Raw genomic sequence first — 22,991 nt, forward strand, 5'->3', positions numbered from 1 at the left:
TATGGTTATAAACATATAGTACTATGGTTATAAACATATAGTTATATGGTTATAAACATATAGTGCTGATGTACTATATGTTTATAACCATACTTTTACAACTTTTCATGGGTGGGAAACACATAAAAGATTTTCGAAAAGTTATGAAATAATGAAAGAATTTTACTGCCTTAATGGGTGACAAAGTTGATTTTTGATTTGGTCTGTTTATCATAATTGGTTTCTCTCATAATTGTTCTTATTTTTAAGCCAATAAAATTCTTTCATTTAGCATCGCTCATTCTTCAAAATATTTTCTTTAAATGAATAAATGGTGGATTGTACTTATTTCTGGAGGTAACAAAATTTTTCAAGTGCAATATGAACTGCTGATAAGAAAACTGTTTTCAGATCTGCTGGACTCATTCAAAACATTGTGTCCTGAAACAAAATTCTATCCATTAGGCAGATCTCTCTAAACATAATGGTTGTCCATGCACTAACATTGTTCAGTAATGTGAACCATTTTAGTAAGTGTTAATGTAGTTTCTGAAAAAATAAATGGAGATTGTAAAAAAAAAAAAACACTTGTAATCAATATGCCAAAAAATACAATAAATATAAATATCATTATAATTCATGCAGAGGATAAAATGATTTTGTTAGGGTATTGCTTCCCTGAGCTTGCTTTGTGGCTTTTTTTCTATTTTTGTAGGGAATTTTAATCACTTTCCTTTTGGTAATAAAGGATTTTCTATTCAGGAAACTGGAAGAATTAATCTTGGTCGAATCTATTTTAGATGTTAGGAGGAGTTTAGCTCAAATCCTTCAGCATTTGTAGTTTGTTAATTAGCCTAGTGTTAAGATAAATCCTGTATGAGTTTTAAAAACTACATGATGCCTTCCTGGTACATTGATCCCTCAGTTATCCAGTCATCTGGGAGAGCAGTTTGCTGGTTGGTTAATTTGAAAGGTTAGGTATTGACACTACATTTACATGGTGTATATACCAGAAATCACTTGACACACTAACTCATTCAATGGAAAGATAATTGAAGGTTCATTAATTTGAAGGTCAGATAATTTAGACATTACTCTATGCTATTTTCAGATTTAATTGGGCTATCCTTTCTTTACATTAATTCATGTTGATTAATTTGAGGTAATAAAAATTCTTTCTTCCTTCATGTGCTTTATTTTTTAATATTTTCTGGAACATTCCAAAACATAATTTTTTTTTTCAGGAGTGATGTTCCAGATTATTATTATTATCGTCATCATCAGACCATCATGGAATCCAAAGACTTATTGTGGAGGTCCCAATGTCACTCACATAGCTAACCGTAGTGTTCCTTAATTTCATTTACCACCTCTGTACTCACCTGCTATTCTCCACATGAAAAGCCTATGCTTTTCTCCTCCTACTAACACCCTCCTTTTACAGCTTCCAAGGATGGCCTGTTGTCCTCCCTGTCTCTCTTCCCATTCTATGAAAAACCTAATCACATTAATCCAGTAGTAACCCTTTACTGACTTATATGTTTCAATCATATCCCCACTCCCTTCCTCCTCCTATCCACTAGACCGCAAATTGTGCTTCCTCAACCTGTCATCATGCACAACATTCCAGAGATCAGAAACCACCTCTCTGGACAATGATCCTGTGTATTGTTCTCACTGTTTTAGCAGTGTGTCCCCAATATTTTAGCTCCTAGTCTACTATCACTCTCTAATTCCTTATCTCCTCCACTTCCACTAAGATATCGCCGCCACCAATTTATATACCTTGATTCTTGAATTTTAAAACCTTACCCATTACAACATTGAACTGGTAACCCTACTTAATTGTCCATTCAGCCAGTTTATTCAAGTCCTTCTGCAAAGCCACAGCAGCTATCCTACTCCTCATAGTTCTTCTCAAATTTGTGTTATCTGCAAACAGTTGCATGTCACCATTCAAACCTTTCCCAATTTCATTAATATTCAAGTTTACCAGCAATGGCCTCAGAACAGATCCTTGGAACAAACACATCACTTGGTCTTATCTTAGATATTTCTCTTCCAGAATATACAACTTTCTGATACTGATCAGACGACTTGGCTTTGCTCCAATGCACTAATCTACTCTCCAACTCTATTTTCAGTTTAATTACCAGCTTGTCATTTTGCAGTCTCTCAAAGATTATTGCAAAATCTAAATATGTCATTGTTTATGCATCTCCCTTGTCCAGTGCATTTGTCACCTTGTTATAATAATTAAGTAGATTGCTAAAACGTGACCATTGATAACCCCATTCTGTCCATCAAAAAGAATGATGTTCTTATTAACTCATTTCTGAATCTTCATCCTCATTAATTTCTCAGACACTTGAATCATAACTCGAGACACACAGACTGGCATATAATTGAAAGTCTTATCACCTCTCTTATGAAGCAGAACAACTTAGCCTAGTGTAAACCCATGTTAAAAAGGTATATCAATGCTCTTGTTAAATCTGTGAAACATTCCCTCGAAATGCAGGATGATATATCATCCTGCAGCCTTATTAATATCAAGTTTACTTAATTTACTCACTCACCATCAGTGCCTCCTTTGTGCACTCAAGTTCTGCATGATGTTGCATTCATGAGGATGAAAAACACCTGTGTTAATTGTTCATTTAGTATCTAAACTATATTGTAAATATTAGTTTTCATTTTACCATCTTCATCATCTGCTATCATCCTTCTATAATCTTTTTTTTTTTTCGCTAGCCTCAGTAGCTAATTGTTGTTCATAATACACTTTTGCATCTTATAGGTGAGTGAGTCACCTTTCTCACATGCTCTTTGTCCTCCTCATGCAATAGATTATTACCACTCATACTACGCTGTCTTCATAATGCCTTCTTCCAAATTTCATGCAGCATCCTTTCATTCATCCATTTCACATCTAACCTCCCAATCTTTGGTATATGTTCAGACATTGAACTTCTTTCTGTCTAGTTTCTGATTTCATGATGTAGCTGCAGGGGTGCTTAAGGGTCGAAGCTGTATAACTGAGAGGAGACCTCCACATAGCCTTTAAAGGAATGCGGAGAACCAACCAGGGCTTCTGACCTAATGTCCAATCCTCACCTTCTCGTGGTGCACCCTGTTGGGTATCTACCTAGATACTGAACAAGCGAGGATGGGCTGGCAATTTGGGATTTAGCTGACCAAATTGTATTTTTATTGGCTTAAACCAATATACAAAATGATGTACAACATGACAAAATTTCATGCTGGCTGGGGCGTCGCTGGGTTAACAAGGCCCCCTTTGTTTTCGCTAGGGAACCAGGGCGAACAGCGAAAAGTCAGCTACTGGAACAAATCTGAAAGCACACCCCAACTCAGCATCACCAGAGTTAAAGATCGGTACTATCAACATAAGAAACCTGAATGGCAAAGAAATAGAGCTAGCTGAGGAATTAGATAAGTACCAGATCGACATAATAGGGGTGACTGAAACAAAAAAGACCAAAACTGGTGAGATCTTTCTGAGCAATAAATACAAAATGTTATATTCAGGCAATGACAATCAAGGAAAAGAAGGAGTAGCCATAGTATTCAACACAAAGTACGAGGCTAATCTTCTTGAATGGCAGGCAGTCTCAAGTAGAGTAATGTGGGCAAATATGCGAATGGGGAACTGGACAATGAGACTTATTTGTGCCTATGGTCCCACAGAAGATTCTACTAAGGTAGAAGTGGAGAAAATTTTTGATGCGTTAGAAAAACAACTGACACAATGAAAAATGAAAAGTTGGTCCTTGTTAGGGATCTAAATAGCAGAGTAGGAAATGATTGTAAGACATACAAAAATATTTTGGGAAAATTTGGAGAAAAGAGCAAAGCTAATAATAATGGCAAATATCTGTTGGATTTCTGCTGAGGACATGGACTGGTTATTACTAACAGCATGTTCCAACATAAAAATGTGCACAAATTCACATGGAGAGAAGAGGCTAGGAATAAGAAAAGTCTCATTGACTATGTTATTGTTGATAGTGATGTTTTCTCCCTGGTGCAGGACACCAGAGTGTACAGAGGATTTGAAATTGCAAGTGATCACTATTTAGTCTTGAGCAGGATAAAATTGAATTTCATATTCAAAAGAATAACATGTGAGAAAGTTTTAAAGCGAATAAAAGTTGAGCAGCTCTCAGATGTGAACTGTAGACTAAAATACACAAAGATTATTGAAGGAAAAATGAAAGAGTTTGAGAACAGGAACCAAACCTTGGAGATTCAGTGGCAAGCCTTCAAGAAACACCGATTGATTCAGCCAGACAGGCATGTGGTGAGGTTGTCTGCAAGGACAGAAAAATCAGAACTCCCTGGTGGACACAGGAAGTTAAAGAGGCAATGAAGGAAAAGAAGAAAGCATATCAAAAGTTCCTGTCAAATAAGTCAGCTTGTGCTCCTAGAGAATATAGAGACAAATGCAAGAATGCTAAACAGTGTGTAAAACTAGCTAAACAAAAGTCATGGGAGGACTTTGGCAAGAATATAGAAAATAAATATCAAGAAGGTGGCAAAATATTCTGGAGGTTGTTGAAGAAACTTAGGAATGGAGGAAAGAGTGCTGTAAAAGGAGTTAGAGATGATACAGGTGACATGAAAACTGGAATAAAAGATATCCTTGAAGTATGGAGTAATTACTTTGAAAAACTGCTAAATGAAGCAAGCAGTGATGACAGCACAGTGGTAAAAAACACTGACCAGGCATGCATGCAGGAATACATATCCATACTTGAAGTAGAAAAAGCCATCAAAGGCTTGATATGTGGAAAGGCAGCTGGAGTAGATGATATTTGACCAGAAATGCTGAAGTATGGTGGTATAAGAGTTACAGTGGCTGCACTGCATAGTTCAGAAAATCTGGACAGAGGGACGAATTCCCGATGATTGGAGTAGAGCTCTCATAGTACCCATATATAAAAAGGGAAATAAAACTGAATGTGAGAATTACAGAGGTATTTCCCTACTGAGTGTTCCTGGCAAGATCTATGCAAGTATTCTTGAGAAACGGTTGAGAAGAATTGTGGAAGAAAAGCTTGGTGAAGAACAAGCTGGATTCAGGCCAAACAGAGGCTGGCAGGATCAGATCTTCACTTTACGACAAATAGTCGAGAAAGCATGGGAATATAACAAAGATCTGTATTTAAGTTTTGTCGATTTGTAAAAGGCATATGATAAGGTGCCAAGAGAGAAGCTATTCAATACGCTGCAGTTATATGGTGTCAATGGGGCATTATATCAAGCAATACTTAGTCTTTATTTGAGTTGTAAGTCGGCAGTTAGAATTGAAGGAAGTACAGGAAGATGGTTTAATGTTAAATCTGGTGTGAGACAAGGATGTACATTATCCCCTCTGTTATTCATTATCTATATGGATCACATTGTGAAGGAAAGTGGTATTAAACATGATATCAAAATTGGAGATGTTAATGTCAGCTCTTTGCTTTATGCAGATGATGTTATACTTCTAAATAAATCCGCTACAAGTCTGCAAGATTCTCTGACTAAATTCAATAGCTGTTGTAATAGATATGGTATGAAGGTCAGCAATAAAAAGACAAAGACAATGAAAATAGGCAGAATCATTGAAAATGTCAACTGTGTTGTGAATGGAGAACCTGTGGAACAAGTAAAACATTTCAGCTACTTAGGCATGATTTTTACTGGAGATGGTAAATTAAATATGGAAATAGACAACAGAATCAGCAAAGCTGGTATGGTGGTTAGTCAATTGAATAAATTCATATGGAATATGAGAGAAATTAGTCGGATCACTAAATTAGCTGTATACAAGACAGTGTTCAAACCAGTTTTAACTTATGGATCTGAGAGCTGGGTCAGAAGTAAAACACTTGACCAAAGACTAGAGACCGCAGATATGAGAGTCCTGAGAAAGATTAGAGGCGTGAACAGATGGCATCAATGGCAATATCATATTAAAAATGAGGATATTAGGAAAGACCTTGACATTGTCTGCATCCAGGAATACGTTAGCAGAGCTAATCTCAGGTGGTATGGTCATTTAAACAGAATGGGTGAGGAAAGATTAGCAAAACAAGTGTTCTCTGCCAGGTTGGCAGGGAAAACGACCCAGAGGAAGACCAAGATATAGGTGGATTGATATGGTACAAAGTGCCTTAGACGATAGAAATATAAGATCTGATAATGTTGGAGTCTTGACAAGTAACAGACTGATTTGGAGGAAAATTGTAAATAGGAAGTTAGTAATGATATAATTTTTTCATGTAGTACTATCATATCCTGTACACCCCTTGTGGGTACATGGCAGGAATTTAATGATAATGAGGATGATGTAGCTGCAAGCTATTTGCACAGTTTGTTATTAAAACTTGACTTCTACATATATCCCTTTCTTGCAGAAATCACACTAGTGATCACTTCACAGTCGCTCACTAACATCCTTAGATGAGATGATCAAATTCAAGACCTTTGATCCAAGACTTCTGTCCAATGTTACAAGTTGCCTGAGTGTAGAAAGTTCATTTCTCATGCATGAATTTACCATTTTTTTAAATGTTAAATTAAATTTTGATGTGTATATTAATATATATTAAATATTGTAATATGTTAAGTATAATTTATTTTTAATTAAATTAATAAATTAAGCATATTAAATATCAAAATTAAGAATGCAAATTGCAATAAAAGATAGTTAAAATAAGAAAAGAAAACTCTGTAAAGCACAGTATAAAATACTTTAGACTGTAGGTCCTAGTAGCAAGACTTCTACGTTGGTTAGACATAACTGGTAATTAGTTTACGGAATTAACAACGCATATAAAGTATATTAATTAAAGGTAACTTTAATGAATAACTTCTATATTTCGGCAACGTCACATTGCCATCTTCAGGAACATAAAGATATGGTATGTGCACTCAGGAACTAACACAAAGCAAATGAGGAAGAAAGCAAGAAACTAATATTGTTCCTAAAGTCCTAATGGTGCCCTCTTGCAGGCTAATTTGGTAGTCTTGGCTGTTGGGCTGAAGTTCTCATAATGAAAGTCTCCCAAATTTGGGACAGTTTCATGCACCCAAATTTGTTGAGGTTAGGAACGTTTTTTAGAGCTGCTGAAGATTCTTTGAATAATCTTTCGTATTTAAACTTGCTGCGATAAATTGTTTTTGTTTTCTTCCAACGAATTTTATGGTGGGTATCTAAGGCATGGTCTCCAATCCCAGAGCGGCTGCACTGGTGAAACCGGATGTAGTCTTGGTGTTCTGAAATCCTGATATTTGTTGTTCTGCCTGTTTGGCCAAAGTAGGACAATTTGCAGCTGCAAGGGACCTGGTATACACCAGGTAGGTCTAGGGGAAGTGGTTGGTCTTTGGTAGAGCGGATAAGGGATGCCAACTTTTTATATGGTCTGTAACAGGAAGTAAGGTCATATTTTTTGAGGATATTGGTTATTTTCTCAGAGGTGCCCTGGATGTAGGGGATGGTGATAGACTTGGTGTAATCTTTATTGTGGAGGGGGGGGAGGGGAGTTGTGGTTTACAGGTTTTAGTATTTTTTGGATTTTTTTGGGGTTATAGCCATTGGCTAAGAAAGTGTTGAGGATGTAGTTTAGTTCAATAGTCAGGGCCTTGTCATCTGAGCAGATTAATTTTGCTCTGTTATATAGTGTTTTTATCACCCCATATTGTTGTGAGGGGGGGGGGGGATTGCTGGTGAATGTATCTGCCAGTGTGGGTGGGTTTTCTGTAAACAGAGAAAACCAAAGATCCATCAAGCTGGCAGGTGATTAAAGTGTCTAGGAAGGGGAGGGTGTTGTTTTACTCTTTTTCTAAGGTGAACTGGACTCTGGGGTGTTGGTTGTTTAAGTGTGCTAGGAAGGAGTGGAGTGTGTCAGAGCCATGTGGCCAAATAGCAAACACATCATCCACATAACGAAGCCAAATAGTGGGTTTTTGTGGGGCGGAGTTTAAGGCTTTCTCTTCAAATGTCTCCATAAAGAAATTGGCCAAGGGTGGGGAAAGTGGTGAACCCATGGCTGTCCCCTCTATCTGTTTGTTGAACTTTCCTTGCCAAACGAAATAGCCTGAGTTCATTGTGAACTGAAATAGGGCTGAGATATCGGGAGGAAACTTGGCTTGGATGAGCTCAAGGGTTTCTTTGAGTGGGACATTAGTGAATAGGGAGGAGACGTCAAAACTGACCATTATGTCAGTGTGTTGGAGTGTGAGGTTTTCTATACTGGCTTTAAAGTGGGCTAAGTTTTTTATGTGTGATGGTGTGTTCCCAGTGTAGTGTGTGAGCGTTTTGGCTAAATGTTTGGCTAATTTATATGTGGGGGAATCAATGCCATCCACTATGGGACGCAATGGCACATTTTGTTTATGTATTTTTGGGAGTCCATATAATCGGGGGGGTCTAGAGTTATAAGGTTTAAGTTTGTTGGTGACTTCCACAGGCCAAGAAGTGACTTTCTTAAGGAGTCTGTGGATAGTTCTAATCTGAGAGCTGGTCGGATTATATTCAATGGGGAGGTAAGTAGTACGGTCTAGTACTAAAGAATTTAGCTTACCTTTGTAGTCTTTTTGATTGAGTACCACAGTGGCGCTTCCCTTATCAGCTTTGGTGATTACTCTTTTTTTGTTGTTTTTCAATTCTTGTAGGGCTGTATATTCGTTTTTGGATAAGTTGGATTTTGGAGGTTTGGCTTTAGTGAGAACACTGACTACATCCAGTCTTACGTTGTTGGCGATGTGGTTAGGCAGGTTGCGAATTCCATGCTCTATTTGGATCATGATTTCTTCAGCAGGTATCCTTTTAGTAGCTAGGGCGAAATTGTGACCACGTGAAAGTGTGGTGAGTGCTTCAGGCTTTAAAACTGCCGAAGAGAGGTTGACTACAGTGTTGAGTGGTGGCTGAGGTATGGAAGTAGAAGTCTTTGTCAGGTTTTCGTATTTTTTAACGTGCCGACTACGTATTTTTTCGAATTCATTTCTTGCTGATGCGCATGAGATGTCATGAAGTATAGACCATAGATCAAGGCTGAGTGTATTTGAAAGCTCTTCCTCTAGCGCCCGTAAGGTTTTGTTTTCACCGGCAAGGAGAACGCGCGTCGCGGTAATTTGTTCTCTTAACAGGGCGAAGCTAGTGCGGTTATAAATGCGTAGAGCTTTCTCGGAAGTAAAACGGTGCTTCAATTTGACACAATTAGGGATCAATTTGTTATCCCGGCAGCGTTTTAGGAACGTCAGACGATTTATTTGCCTCGATATCTTCAACCTCAATTTGCCATATTGACGGGCCTTTCGTGCAATTGCACGAAAGGCCCGCAAGAGGGCACCATTAGGACTTTAGGAACAATATTAGTTTCCTGCTTTCTTCCTCATTTGCTTTGTGTTAGTTCCTGAGTGCACATACCATATCTTTATGTTCCCGAAGATGGCAATGTGACGTTGCCGAAATATAGAAGTTATTCATTAAAGTTACCTTTAATTAATATACTTTATATGCGTTGTTAATTCCTTAAACTAATTACCAGTTATGTCTAACCAACGTATAAGTCTTGCTACTAGAATCATGATCATCCACGGAGATGCAATCGCACGAAAGGCCCGTCAATACGGCAAATTAAGGTTGAAGATATCGAGGCAAATAAATCGTCTGACGTTCCTAAAACGCTGCTGGGATAACAAATTGATCCCTAATTGTGTCAAATTGAAGCACCGTTTTACTTCCGAGAAAGCTCTACGCATTTATAACCGCACTAGCTTCGCCCTGTTAAGAGAACAAATTACCGCGCCGCGCGTTCTCCTTGCTGGTGAAAACAAAACCTTACGGATGCTAGAGGAAGAGCTTTCGAATACACTCGGCCTTGATCTATGGTCTATACTTCATGACATCTCATGCGCATCAGCAAGAAAGGAATTCGAAAAAATACGTAGTTGGCACATGAAAAAATACGAAAACCTGACAAAGACTTCTACTTCCGTACCTCAGCTACCACTCAACACTGTAGTCAACCTCTCTTTGGCAGTTTTAAAGCCTGAAGCACTCACCACACTTTCACGTGGTCACAATTTCACCCTAGCTCCTAAAAGGATACCTGCTGAAGAAATCATGATCCAAATAGAGCATGGAATTCGCAACCTGCCTAACCATATCGCCAACAACGTAAGACTGGATGTAGTCGGTGTTCTCACTAAAGCCAAACCTCCAAAATCCAACTTATCCAAAAACGAATATACAGCCCTACAAGAATTGAAAAACAACAAAAAAATAGTAATCACCAAAGCTGATAAGGGAAGCGCCACTGTGGTACTCAATCAAAAAGACTACAAAGGTATGCTATATTCTTTAGTACTAGACCGTACTACTTACCTCCCCATTGAATATAATCCGACCAGCTCTCAGATTAGAACTATCCACAGACTCCTTAAGAAAGTCACTTCTTGGCCTGTGGAAGTCACCAACAAACTTAAACCTTATAACTCTAGACCCCCCCGATTATATGGACTCCCAAAAATACATAAACAAAATGTGCCATTGCGTCCCATAGTGGATGGCATTGATTCCCCCACATATAAATTAACCAAACATTTAACCAAAACGCTCACACACTACACTGGCAACACACCATCACACACAAAAAACTCAGCCCACTTTAAAGCCAGTATAGAAAACCTCACACTCCAACACACTGACATAATGGTCAGTTTTGACGTCTCCTCCCTATTCACTAATGTCCCACTCAAAGAAACCCTTGAGCTCATCCAAGCCAAGTTTCCTCCCGATATGTCAGCCCTATTTCAGTTCACAATGAACTCAGGCTATTTCGTTTGGCAAGGAAAGTTCTACAAACAGATAGAGGGGACAGCCATGGTTTCACCACTTTCCCCACCCTTGGCCAATTTCTTTATGGAGACATTTGAAGAGAAAGCCTTAAACTCTGCCATACAAAAACCCACTATTTGGCTTCGTTATGTGGATGATGTGTTTGCTATTTGGCCACATGGCTCTAACACATTCCACTCCTTCCTAGCACACTTAAACAACCAACACCCCAGAGTCCAGTTCACCTTAGAAAAAGAGTAAAACAACACCCTTCCCTTCCTAGACACTTTAATCACCTGCCAGCTTGATGGATCTTTGGTTTTCTCTGTTTACAGAAAACCCATCCACACTGGCAGATACGTTTACCAGCAATCCCCCCCCCCCTCACAACAATATGGGGTGATAAAAACACTATATAACAGAGCAAAATTAATCTGCTCAGATGACAAGGTCCTGACTATTGAACTAAACCACATCCTCAACACTTTCTTAGCCAATGGCTATAACCCCAAAAAAATCCAAAAAATACTAAAACCTGTAAACCACAACTCCCCCCCCCTCCACAATAAAGCTTACACCAAGTCTATCACCATCCCCTACATCCAGGGCACCTCTGAGAAAATAACCAATATCCTCAAAAAATATGACCTTACTTCCTGTTACAGACCATATAAAAAGTTGGCATCCCTTATCCGCTCTACCAAAGACCAACCACTTCTCCTAGACCTACCTGGTGTATACCAGGTCCCTTGCAGCTGCAAATTGTCCTACTTTGGCCAAACAGGCAGAACAACAAATATCAGGATTTCAGAACACCAAGGCTACATCCGGTTTCACCAGTACAGCCGCTCTGGGCTGAGAGACCATGCCTTAGATACTCACCATAAAATTCTTTGGAAGAAAACAAAAATAATTCATCGCAGCAAGTTTAAATACGAAAGATTATTCAAAGAATCTTCAGCAGCTCTAAAAAACGTTCCTAACCTCAACAAATTTGGGCGCATGAAACTGCCCCAAATTTGGGAGACTTTCATTATGAGAACTTCAGCCCAACTGCCAAGACTACCAAATTAGCCCGCAAGAGGGCACCATTAGGACTTTAGGAACAATATTAGTTTCCTGCTTTCTTCCTCATTTGCTTTGTGTTAGTTCCTGAGTGCACATACCATATCTTTATGTTCCTGAAGATGGCAATGTGACGCTGCCGAAATATAGAAGTTATTCATTAAAGTTACCTTTAATTAATATACTTTATATGCGTTGTTAATTCCATAAACTAATTACCAGTTTAGACTGTAGGGACAAATAGATACTTGTAATAGGGAGAATTACTTTACAAAAATAGCAAATTATTTACATTTGATGGCATCCTAAATGTCATATTCTTGTTTTTCAACCCATCCATCCTTTTGGATGGGCAGATTAATGCAACTGTCATGCTACTCCTCTGCTGCATCCCCTAAAGACAAGTATTTGTGTTTGTAGATCTTTATGTTCACAGGACCAGTTTGCTTATTTTGAGGGATGAAATATCCATTGGGGAGTAAAAAACAAAAACTACACCCATCTCCATATGAGACTAATTCACCATTTGTAGGAAACACCTAATAAAGTTTCTCGCATCAGGTGGACTTTGAATCTAGGTCTTTCTAACCAAAGAGTCACTTATACCAACTAAGCTATATACTCTCAGATGAGGTACTACTTTTTATTTCTATTATTTTTTTTTTTTATTTATGTTCAGCCCATACACGAGACGTTGGATAATCAACCTGTAGTACATTAGTACCCTGTACAGATAGTGGAATGGGAAAGGAGAAACTTGTTTACATTTGATTTAAAAACCTGTATATTGTATTCCTTGAGAAACACATAAGGAGGAAGACTGTTCCACAATACAGCAGTAGTAGGGATGACGGTGGAGGAAAAGAAACTTGTTTTGTGGGTTTCAAGATGTACTGGGAAGGGATGTTGGGTGACAGCTGCATGTGTTCCAACAGACTTAGTACTGAGTGGAGGAATTATTGATGCTACACTATCCACCAATAATTGTTTGGACACCCCTGCTATTTGAAGTTAGGGAACATTCCATGTTTGTTAATAACATAAAATCTGGTGTACAGGTAGTAGGAAGCAGTATTTTATCGTAGCAGTTGAATACAGGTAGTATGGCAGAACAATGTGAACTTAGTGACTTTGAGAGAGATGTCATTGTGGGCTGGTTGCATGTTGGTGGCATGTCCATAGATGCTATTGCCGATCAACTAGAGCATCCAATAAATCAACGTTTGGTGATGTGATCAACAAATGGAGACGTTCTGGCATCACTAGTGCAGGAAAACACCCAGGGCAGCCACTGGAAATGACTGATAGGAACAGAAGAGTTCCTATCATATTTGACAATTAAAACAGGTGGCATGCAAAAACTGCTACAATCAGCACAGACCATCCATGGTAAGTTCCAGAGCCAGTAACACCATGATGAACACTAATCATCATCACACTTTTCAAGGATTTAAGCCTAGAGTGACCTGTTTCGATCTTAGAAGTCAATGTTGAATCTCTTTAGAGGATGTCCTGGTTTTCTTTTTCCTAATGGTTTGTAATTTAGGGCCTGTTTTGGTAATCTTTGTTTTCATTCTTTCAATGTGTTCCATCTATTTATGTTTATATTTTTTAATTTTTTTCTATTATTGGTTCCTGGTTTAATTCTTTTTTTTTTTTTTGTGATTGGATAGAGCAGGGATTCTCAACCTACGGTACGCGTACCACTGGTGGTATGAAAACAGAGTATAAAATAAAGGGTAAATTAAAATTTTTTTACTCGCAACATGAGTTGAGAATTAAGAATGTATGCATAAATGTTTAACAGTTCTACTTAAAATATTTCATGCAACTAAATGAAACAATTAGATTTTACATTATCATTAAAAACTTTTGTATAATAATATACAAAAATAATACACAAGGTCAATTTGAATTTATTAAGTATTAATCAAATGACAATGACAGAAAGTAACTTGAATATATTTGATCGGACAACAATGGGAAACAGTTTGTCCGTTGTGGTTTGTTTAGCTGCAGTTACAGTTAAGAAAGTTGTGGTGTTAGATTATTGTCTTTGAATGTGAGATTTTCTGAAATTGTCATGTTTATATGTAGTTTGTGCCAGAGGATAGAAACCGGAACATGAATAAGTGGTTACAATGATGTCCAACCGACGGAGGACATCATTGTACAAGAATGCAACAAAAGCCCCACACAATGTAAATATAATCTTAGTTATTTATCATATGGTTTCACATATATTGGAGAAGAAACTGCACCTGTTCCCCAGTGTGTGATTTGTTATGAAAAGCTATCAAAACATTAGATGAAGCCTTCCCTTCTTAAACATCATTTTGAAACCAAGCATGGCTATTTAAAACACAAACTTTTGGAATATTTCCAGAGAAAACTGACCTATTTGTCAGCAAGGAAAAAACAAATATCCTTTTCAGGATTTAACCGGAAGGCTCTGGAGGCATCTTATGAAGTCAGTTTAAGAATAGCTAAGGCAGGAAAACCTCACACGATTGGAGAGTCATTAATATTACCAGCATTACAGATATGGTCAGAATAAATTTGGAGGAAAAGGCAGCAAAACAACTTGAAATGATTCCATTATCGAATGACACTGTATCACTAAGAATTTCGGATTTTTCTTCAAATGTTAAGGAGCAGTTAATAGAAAAAGTTCAGGCTAGTAAATATTTTTCCATACAATTGGATGAAACTATTGACATTACCAGCATGGCCCATCTTCTTACATATATAAGATTTATAGATGGGAAAACAGTGAAGGAAGAGTTCTTGTTTTGTGAACCACTGCTTACTTGAACAACCTCAAATGAAATATTTTCAAAATCAGACCTATTTATGAAAATGAATGATATAGAATGGAATAAATGTGTTGGTGTTAGTTCTGATGGAGCATGTGCAATGGTTGGGAAACACAGTGGTGTTGTTGCAAAAATTAAAGAAGAAGCTCCACAAGCAAAATTTGTACATTGTAGCATTCATCGTGTGAGGCTTTAGCCGCAAGAAATATGCCTGTTGCTAGAAGACGGTTTTGAATGAAAGTGTGAGAATTGTTAACTTCATTAAGTCCAGAGCTATGGATTCACAACTGTTTTCCATTTTGTGCAATGAAATGGGTGCTGAACATGATTCTCTTTTACTTCACACCGAAGTTAGGTGGCTGTCGAGGGGAAATGTATTGAGCCGCCTGTTTGAACTTTGTTCAGAAGTGCAGATTTTTCTCTCTGACAAATCGACTCAGACTTGAATTATTTCACTGATGAACTGTGACTTTCCCGGTTGGCTTGCCTGGCAGATTTATTTTGCGACCTCAACCCACTGAACACGAACTTGCAGAGTTCACGTACTTCCTTATTCTTGGTACAAGATAAAACTGCGGCTCTTAGGAAAAAACTTGGCTTCATCATTAAAGAAATCGATACTGGAAACACATGTTCCTTTCCATTGTCGGATGCTTTTTTAACTGAGAATGAAATTCTTCTTCATAGTGAATTGGTAGTGAATATAAAGAAGCATCTCCTAAGATGCTTCTTTATATTCACTGCCAGTCTAATCACGGATTTCAAGGAGTACTTCCCTGAAAACCTGGCTTCAGAACTCCTCTAACTCCTTTCGACCCAAGGATGGCGACTGCACATATGTCTGCCATGACATACCTTGCCAGGAAAGGAGTTAAAGAGTGTGGAGCTTGGAAAGTTGAGACGAATAGTGCTGGGGGAGGTAAAATTTAGGTTTCTGCCAAGTAGAATAGGTGGGGTTTGGTAGAATGGAAATGGTAGTAGACACTATTAAGGTTGGAGTTGAGGCCACAGATATGCAAGGCTCTGTGGGTCATATATTTGACTGTAAGGGTCTTGCACGTTTCCTATACGGTGCCTACGTACTGGTCTCCATGGTGACTACTAGTGATGTCACTATTTCTGTACCAATTTTCCTTGTTCGTAGTCGATGACCCAACTGTTGTCTCCATTTTGGCATTTTTCTTCAAGTTGTTTTCGAAGTTAACATTCTTGTTCTCTCTGGGCACAGTTGGAGGCAAGTGCTTATGAACTTGTTATTAATTGCTGTTATTAGTTTGGATGTGCTCGGTGTGTCGCAAGTCACTTTCATGAGGCGTGAAAAGTTCGTTCCATCCTTACTCTCATTTGTTCAAAATGATGGCACCTGATGATATTTCTAGAATCAAAGTTGCATTCTCCTGCTAATTTGCTGGTGTTATCTTTTAGTGATCCAACAGTTTCCTTAGAATAATAGCAATGAATTTCTTGTTTTCAGTCCTGAAAATAAGAAATTACTCATTAGCTTGTTTCAGTTGACTTGTTTTGATGTATATGACATTATTAAAAGAAACTAAGAATATAGCTGTAGCCTTGAATGGGGTATATCTGGAAACACAAAAAAACAAATTAAGTTTAGATATCCATTAAAATTCTTTCAAACAGAAAGAATAACATATAAGGTGGGGATAGTAGGTCATTCACCTCAGTAACCTTATGTTTGCAAAAAGATATTTAGCATAGAAAAAAAAAGAATAGATGCACTTTCCCATTTGATATATATGCTTACGTTAGTTGCGTGCAAGTTATCAACATCATTAAAAATGATTTTAAATCATTTTCGGTAGTGACTTTTTGTTAACTCCAGATAGTTTCTGTTGTATATTTACTTCCAGAGAAAGTTTCAATCCTTGGCTTGTTACTTTTTCTTGAACATTTTTTTGGTGGTCAATAATTTTTATTTCCTTATGTGAGACCATTACCCTACTTCTTTTTATTTCTTTCAGCATAATTGAATGATGAATAATACTTGTTATATTATATTTACAGAATAAAATACAGATAGTAACTTTTCTCTTTGAATCTCCCTTTTGAAAGAGTATGCTGTGCATCATGCATAAGAATGAATATTGTACACAAAAATATGGTATATTATGTTTGAATTATGATCAGAAATTCAAATGTGATGTTAATGGTATATACTTTGTGATAAACAGAGATTCAGGATATAACTAAATTCACTGCCTGGACAGAAAATTGGAACTTATCTCAGATCTTATGTGAAAATTCTGTATGATAATATAAGATATACATGTGAATTTGACATCGGTTTTCTTAGTATCTGAAAAGTACTTTCTAGCCAGCCTGAAGACAGTGCCTTTTTTTGTGAACTTGGTAAGAGATAACTAATTTCACTTCATACTTAATAAACTGCTGACAGGTAGATGCGTAATAGATGCAACATTATCATGTTGAGGATATGATGCAACATTCTAGATTCTATATGATCTGAAATGTTTAAATACATGTGGAATTTTGTTGTTCATTTTGAGGTATCGTTTGTCAATTCTGCCAAGGACCATTTCTCAATAACATGGTTGTTTGAGTTGATATATATATATATATATATTGACATTTCAACATGTACTTTCTTTGTAGTGCTGTGATTCTCATTGAATGCTGTTTCTGCTATTACTCATCTTGGTAATCGAGATCCTATCACCTAATCCTATTTTCTACTTTTATAATGCTAGACAATCCACTGATATCCTGAAATTTTACTGTAGTTCCCCTTGCCCTTGCTTAATGACACCACTAATAAGGTCTTTTAAAAAGCAAGTAATTTCATATAATGGCAAATACCTGTTGGATTTCTGCTCAGGACATGGACGGGTTATTATTAACACAATGTTCCAGCATAAAAAAAAAAGCATAAATTCACATGGAGGGAAGAGGCAAGGAATAAGAAAAGTCTAATTGAGTATGTTATTGTTGAGAGTGATGTCTTCTCCCTAGTGCAGGACACTAGAGTGTACAGAGGATTTGAAATTGAAAGTGATCACCATGTCTTGTGCAGGATAAAATTGAATCTCATGTTGAAAGAAGAACATGTAAGAAAGTAGTTTTAAAGCGAATAAAAGAAATGAGCAGCTCTCAGATGTGAACTATAGACTAAAATACATAGAGATTATTGAAGATAAAATGAAAGAGTTTGAGAACAGGAACCAGACCTTGGAGATTCAATGGCAAGCCCTGAAGGAAACATTGATTGATTCAGCCAGAGAGGCATGTGATGAGGTTGTCTGCAAGGATAAAAAAAATCATAACTCCATAGTGGACACAGAAAGTTAAAGAGGTAGTGAGGGAAAAGAAGATAGCATATTGAAAGTTCCTGGCAAATAAGTCAGCTTGTGCTCTTAGAGAATACAAAGACAAATGTAAGAAAGCTATACAAAAGTCAACAGAAGACTTTGGCAAAAACATAGATAATAAATATCAGGAAGGTTGCGAAATATTCTGGAGGCTGTTGAAAAACCTCAGAAATGGAGGAAATTAAAAGTACTGTAAAAGGAATTAAAGATGATAAAGGTGACATGAAAACTGGAGAAAAAGATATTGATGTATGGAGTAATTACTTCAAAAAATTGCTAAATGGAACAATCAGTGACAGCACAGTGGTACAAAACACTGACCAGGCATGCAATCAGGGATACATATCTATACTTGAAGTAGAAAAAAAGCCATCAAAAGCCTGAAATGTGGAAAGGCAGCAGGAGTAGATGATATTCAACCATAAATGCTCAGGTTGCAGTAGCTTAACTGCATAGTTAAAAGGGCTGGACAGAGGTAGAAATTACTGATGAACAGTGTAGAGCTTTCATAGTACCCAGATACAAAAAAGGGAAATTAAACTGAACGCGAGAATTACAGAGATATTTCCCTACTAAGTGTTCTTGGTAAGATTTATGCAAGTATACTTGAGAAACAGTTGAGAATGATTGTGGAAGGGAAGCCAAGTCAGCAGCTAGAATTGAAGTGCAGGAAGAGATGATTTGAATTAAATCTAGTGTCAGACAAGGATGTACATTATACCCCTCTGTTATTCATTATCTATATGGATCACATTATGAAGGAAAGTGGTATTAAACCTGATATCAAAATTGGAGATGTTAATCTCAGCCCTTTATGCATATTATACTTTTGAACAAATCCAGTACAAGTCTGCAAGATTCCCTGACTAAATTGAATAACTGTTGTAATAAATTTGGTAGGAAAATCTGCAATAACAAGACAAAGACAATGAAAATAGGTAGAAACACTGAAAATCAACTGCATCGTGAATGAAGAACCTATAGAGCAAGGGTTTTCTACCATACCGACTTAGGCAACAAAGTCGGTATGGTAGGAAGTCAACTGAATAAATTTATATGGAATAAGAAAGAAAAAATTAGTCAAAACATTAAATTAGCTGTAAACAAGACTGTGTTCAAACCAATTTTAACTTATGGATCTGAGAGCTGGGTTAAAAATAAAACACTTGACCAAAGACCACAGATATGAGAGTCCTGAGAAAGATGAGGGGCTTGAACAGATGGCATCACTGGTAATATCATATTAAAAAACGAGGATATTAGGAAAGAACTTGACATTGTTAGCATCCAGGAATGTGTTTGTAGAGCTAATCTTAGGTGGTATGTTCACTTGAACAGAATGGAAGAGGAAAGATTAGCAAAATAAGTGCTCTCTTCTAGGTTGGCAAGAAAAAGACCCAGATGATGACCAAGATATAGGTGGATTGATACAGTAAAAAGTGCCTTAGAAGAGAGAAATATACGATCTGATAATGTTGGAGTCTTGACAGATAACAGATTTGGAGGAAAATTTTTGATAGGAAGTTAGTAATGATGTAAGTTCTTCATGTAGTACTATCATAATATCCTGTACACCCCTTGAGAGTTCATGTCAGGAATTTGATGATGATGATAGTTACATCCAGGAACTCATGAAATATGCAAAATCCCACACACAACAAAAGTACTCGCACAAGACCCCAATTTTTTTAATGATATGTCTGAATAAGTCAGTAGGAGTTCCATAAACTGATCAATATGCTGCACATGTCTTTTTAAAGTAAGAAGATTTCATTTAAAAAGTTATTTTTTATTAAATAAAAAAAATATTATGCTTTGTTCAGTCTGCAGTTACTTGCCAGGTGGCAAAATCTACTGAGTGAGCAAGTGTATTTGTTGTGTCCTGGTCATATTGAAGGACATAATTGGTTGAGTTTAACTAAACATATTGCCAATTATTCATAAATAGTTCATAATATATTTCGACTATATTTAATATATAAGCTGTATTTAAGAGCTGAAGGATAACAGGATCATTTTAAGTGATCTCCTACTGTAATGGTTTCATGGAAAGCAACCTCCACCACCACACATGGGGAGTATTCTGATTTTCTGGCCAGGCAGCATCAATTTTATGTTAAATTTGTTACAGTAAAAGTTTCATCTTTTATTTATTGCTTTTTATTATTTTTCTGCAGGGCATTTTAGAAGTATCATTTCATGGTAGGCCATTAAGTATGGAAGAAATCTATTCTGTGCTTACAAATAGTATATCGCTAGAAAAATTTAATGTATTTTCTGATCTCTCTAGGCTTGGATATATTGTTATTCGACATCAAACAAGGTATTTAATTTTTTTTTTTTTTATGTAAAGAATATATTATAAAAATTCAATATAGATCCCTTTCAATAGGTCTGACATCTGGTCATGAATTATTAGTTATTTATTTTTGTTACGCCTTATTTATCTGAATAAAAGACAATACCTTTCCTATCAGTAATTTTGGCATATGGAAATACCTGTTGTTATCTCACATATATATGAATGTAACTGAATGGATGATCAAGTCTCCTCTCCCTTCCATCCTTCCAAAGAATATCTGAACTAATGTTATTCGAGCCCTTGCTCCTAACTTATAACATTGCATAATTCCCCCAAGTGGCATTAAAAATAAGTTCAAGAATTTAGATAGATCTATCCTTAGCCAAGTGCTTTTGCCAAACGTGACTTGTCTGAGAAGGGCCTGGCTTCATATCTCATCTATGATGAGAGGAACTTTATTCGGTTGAGCTACATTAGCTGGAGATAGCAGGTTTTCACTCCTATTAATTTCTCTTTCCTCCCTGAAAATAGACTACCCAACCAGTGAATAGATATCTGCAAACCTAAAATATAGTATTGTCTTTGTCACATGAGCATGGGTGGCTAGGATTAATATGAGCAAAATCAGCATCAAAATGCTGACTCCTAAACTAATGGTCAAAAGGCAGAGGTGAAAAGGACTATGGCTGATCTTGACTCATAAGTTATAAAGTACATTCAGTTATGATTAGCTGATAAAGTTATTCAAATTGACTAGTTTGTGTGTATAGTACAAAATAATCATGAATATTAAAAAAAAAATTTAGTTCTCTTCTGACCATGTTGGGTTTGTTTGTTTGTCTGTAATACACATTGTTATATATATTGTGTGTATACACACACGATGTATCCTATCAGATGCACCTATTTATTTATTTATTGTATGGCATATACACATGATTAAAAGAGAATAACATGAAATACATATGAATATGGATAAGATACAAATATATAAAATTATAAATATAAAGTAAAACATAGACAAACAGATAAAATACAGGCATTAAATTTATGACAAACATCAAACAAAAATGTAGTCATATTTTTACATTTAGATTTTTAATCCAATTACTCGCCTCTGGGGGATAGGTCAAAAATGTCCTTTAGTTCACCTGGATATGCCGTTAACTCACATTCCTGGACTATATGACGGATGGTTTGAGTCTCAGCTCCACAAGAACAGTGGGGATTTTGTATCTTTCCCCACTTGGATAGTAAGTCTCCGTGTACACCGTGACCTGTACGGATCCTATTAGCGGTTTTCCATATATTCTTCCTGGGCAGGTCAAATCCAGGTGGTTTTTGAAGAATCTTTATGTATCTTTCCCCACTTGGATAGTAAGTTTCCGCATACACTGTGACCTGTACGAATCCTATTAATGGTTTTCCATATATTCTTTGGCAGGTCAAATCCAGATGGTTTTTGAAGAATCTTTATTTAGCTACGTACTTCAGGTGATGCTGCTTAAGTCCACAGCACGTCCCACTTATTCATCAAGCTGACATTCTGACTGAGAAGATTACAGGCGGTCTCAATGGCAGGTCTTATAGATTTTAATCTATCAGATAAAGCAGCTGGAATAAACTCATGTATTGGGAGGTTTTGGTTATTTAAGTTTTTTTATATTCATGAAGCAAAGCTTCCTGCCGTCGCAATTCTGGAGGAGAAATATGGCTCAGAATGGGGAGCCATTGTAAGGGTGTGCTTCTGATACAACCTGTTATTAAACGCATAGTGAAATTAAGTTGAACATCTAATTTGTTGACATGGTGGCTATTAAGCCAAACAGGGGCACCATACTCTGTTACACTGTAAACCATTCCCAAAGCGGCGCACCAAATCAGATGCACCAAATTGTATTCATACTGAGTGTTAAGAAAAATTTATAAGAATTCATATTTGATTGGTGTAATGACTTTAAACTTAATTCCTTTTAGAATCCAGAAAATGATTGACTCAAGATCAGATAAAAAATATATATTAATAAATCTAAACAAAATGAAAACAATTAGAAGTTTTTATCACTATCTTTATACTAATTCTTTATCAGAGAAAACAGTTTATTTTAATACTTTATAAACGAAATGTATCAAGAAAGAAGATCTCGTGTTCATTAATGTGTCAATCTACAGTTTCAGATTGTCTTGTTCCTTTGCTTGTTTAAGAGAATACTTCATCTATGTGATGTCATTGTCATATTTGAGAGAGAAAAAAGAACTTTCCATTTTAGTTATAAATCATTTCATTAAAGTTAATTACTGTTATCATGTAATTTGTTATTTATAATCATGCCACAGGTACCTTTAAAAATTAGATTTTCCATATTAGTGTTTCTTTGAAGGTTATTATGCAACTTCTATTAAATATCTGTAAATTTTCATTTATGTACAGTATCAGTCTCTCACATAGTATTCACTTTGTTAAAATTCCTTGTCGGAATTGTCCGTCAACATGTTCTGTCAAGTTTTAAAGAAAATTCCCAAAACTCCAAAATTCTCTGATATTTGTTCTCAAACTTCTCCTCTCTTGTTTCTCGCATTATCTATATATCGATTCCCTCTCTCTCTGCGGCTGTTAAGTCTCCATTAGTATC

General features: G+C 36.6%; 1 protein-coding gene across 1 annotated transcript in view; it reads left to right on the forward strand.

The window, feature by feature from the left end:
• Tsen54 (tRNA splicing endonuclease subunit 54) overlaps positions 1–22,991 on the forward strand; it is a 274,826-nt gene that overhangs the window by 102,772 nt on the left and 149,063 nt on the right. The window contains exon 5 of the mRNA XM_090397395.1: positions 20,234–20,379. Coding sequence (XP_090253521.1) covers positions 20,234–20,379 — 146 coding nt within the window. The remainder of the gene's footprint in view (positions 1–20,233; positions 20,380–22,991) is intronic.

Source organism: Typopeltis vanoorti, chromosome 9, assembly GCF_054136105.1.
Source record: "Typopeltis vanoorti isolate ZY-2024b chromosome 9, IOZ_Tvanoo_1.0, whole genome shotgun sequence".
Taxonomy (NCBI): Eukaryota; Metazoa; Arthropoda; class Arachnida; order Uropygi; family Thelyphonidae; genus Typopeltis; species Typopeltis vanoorti.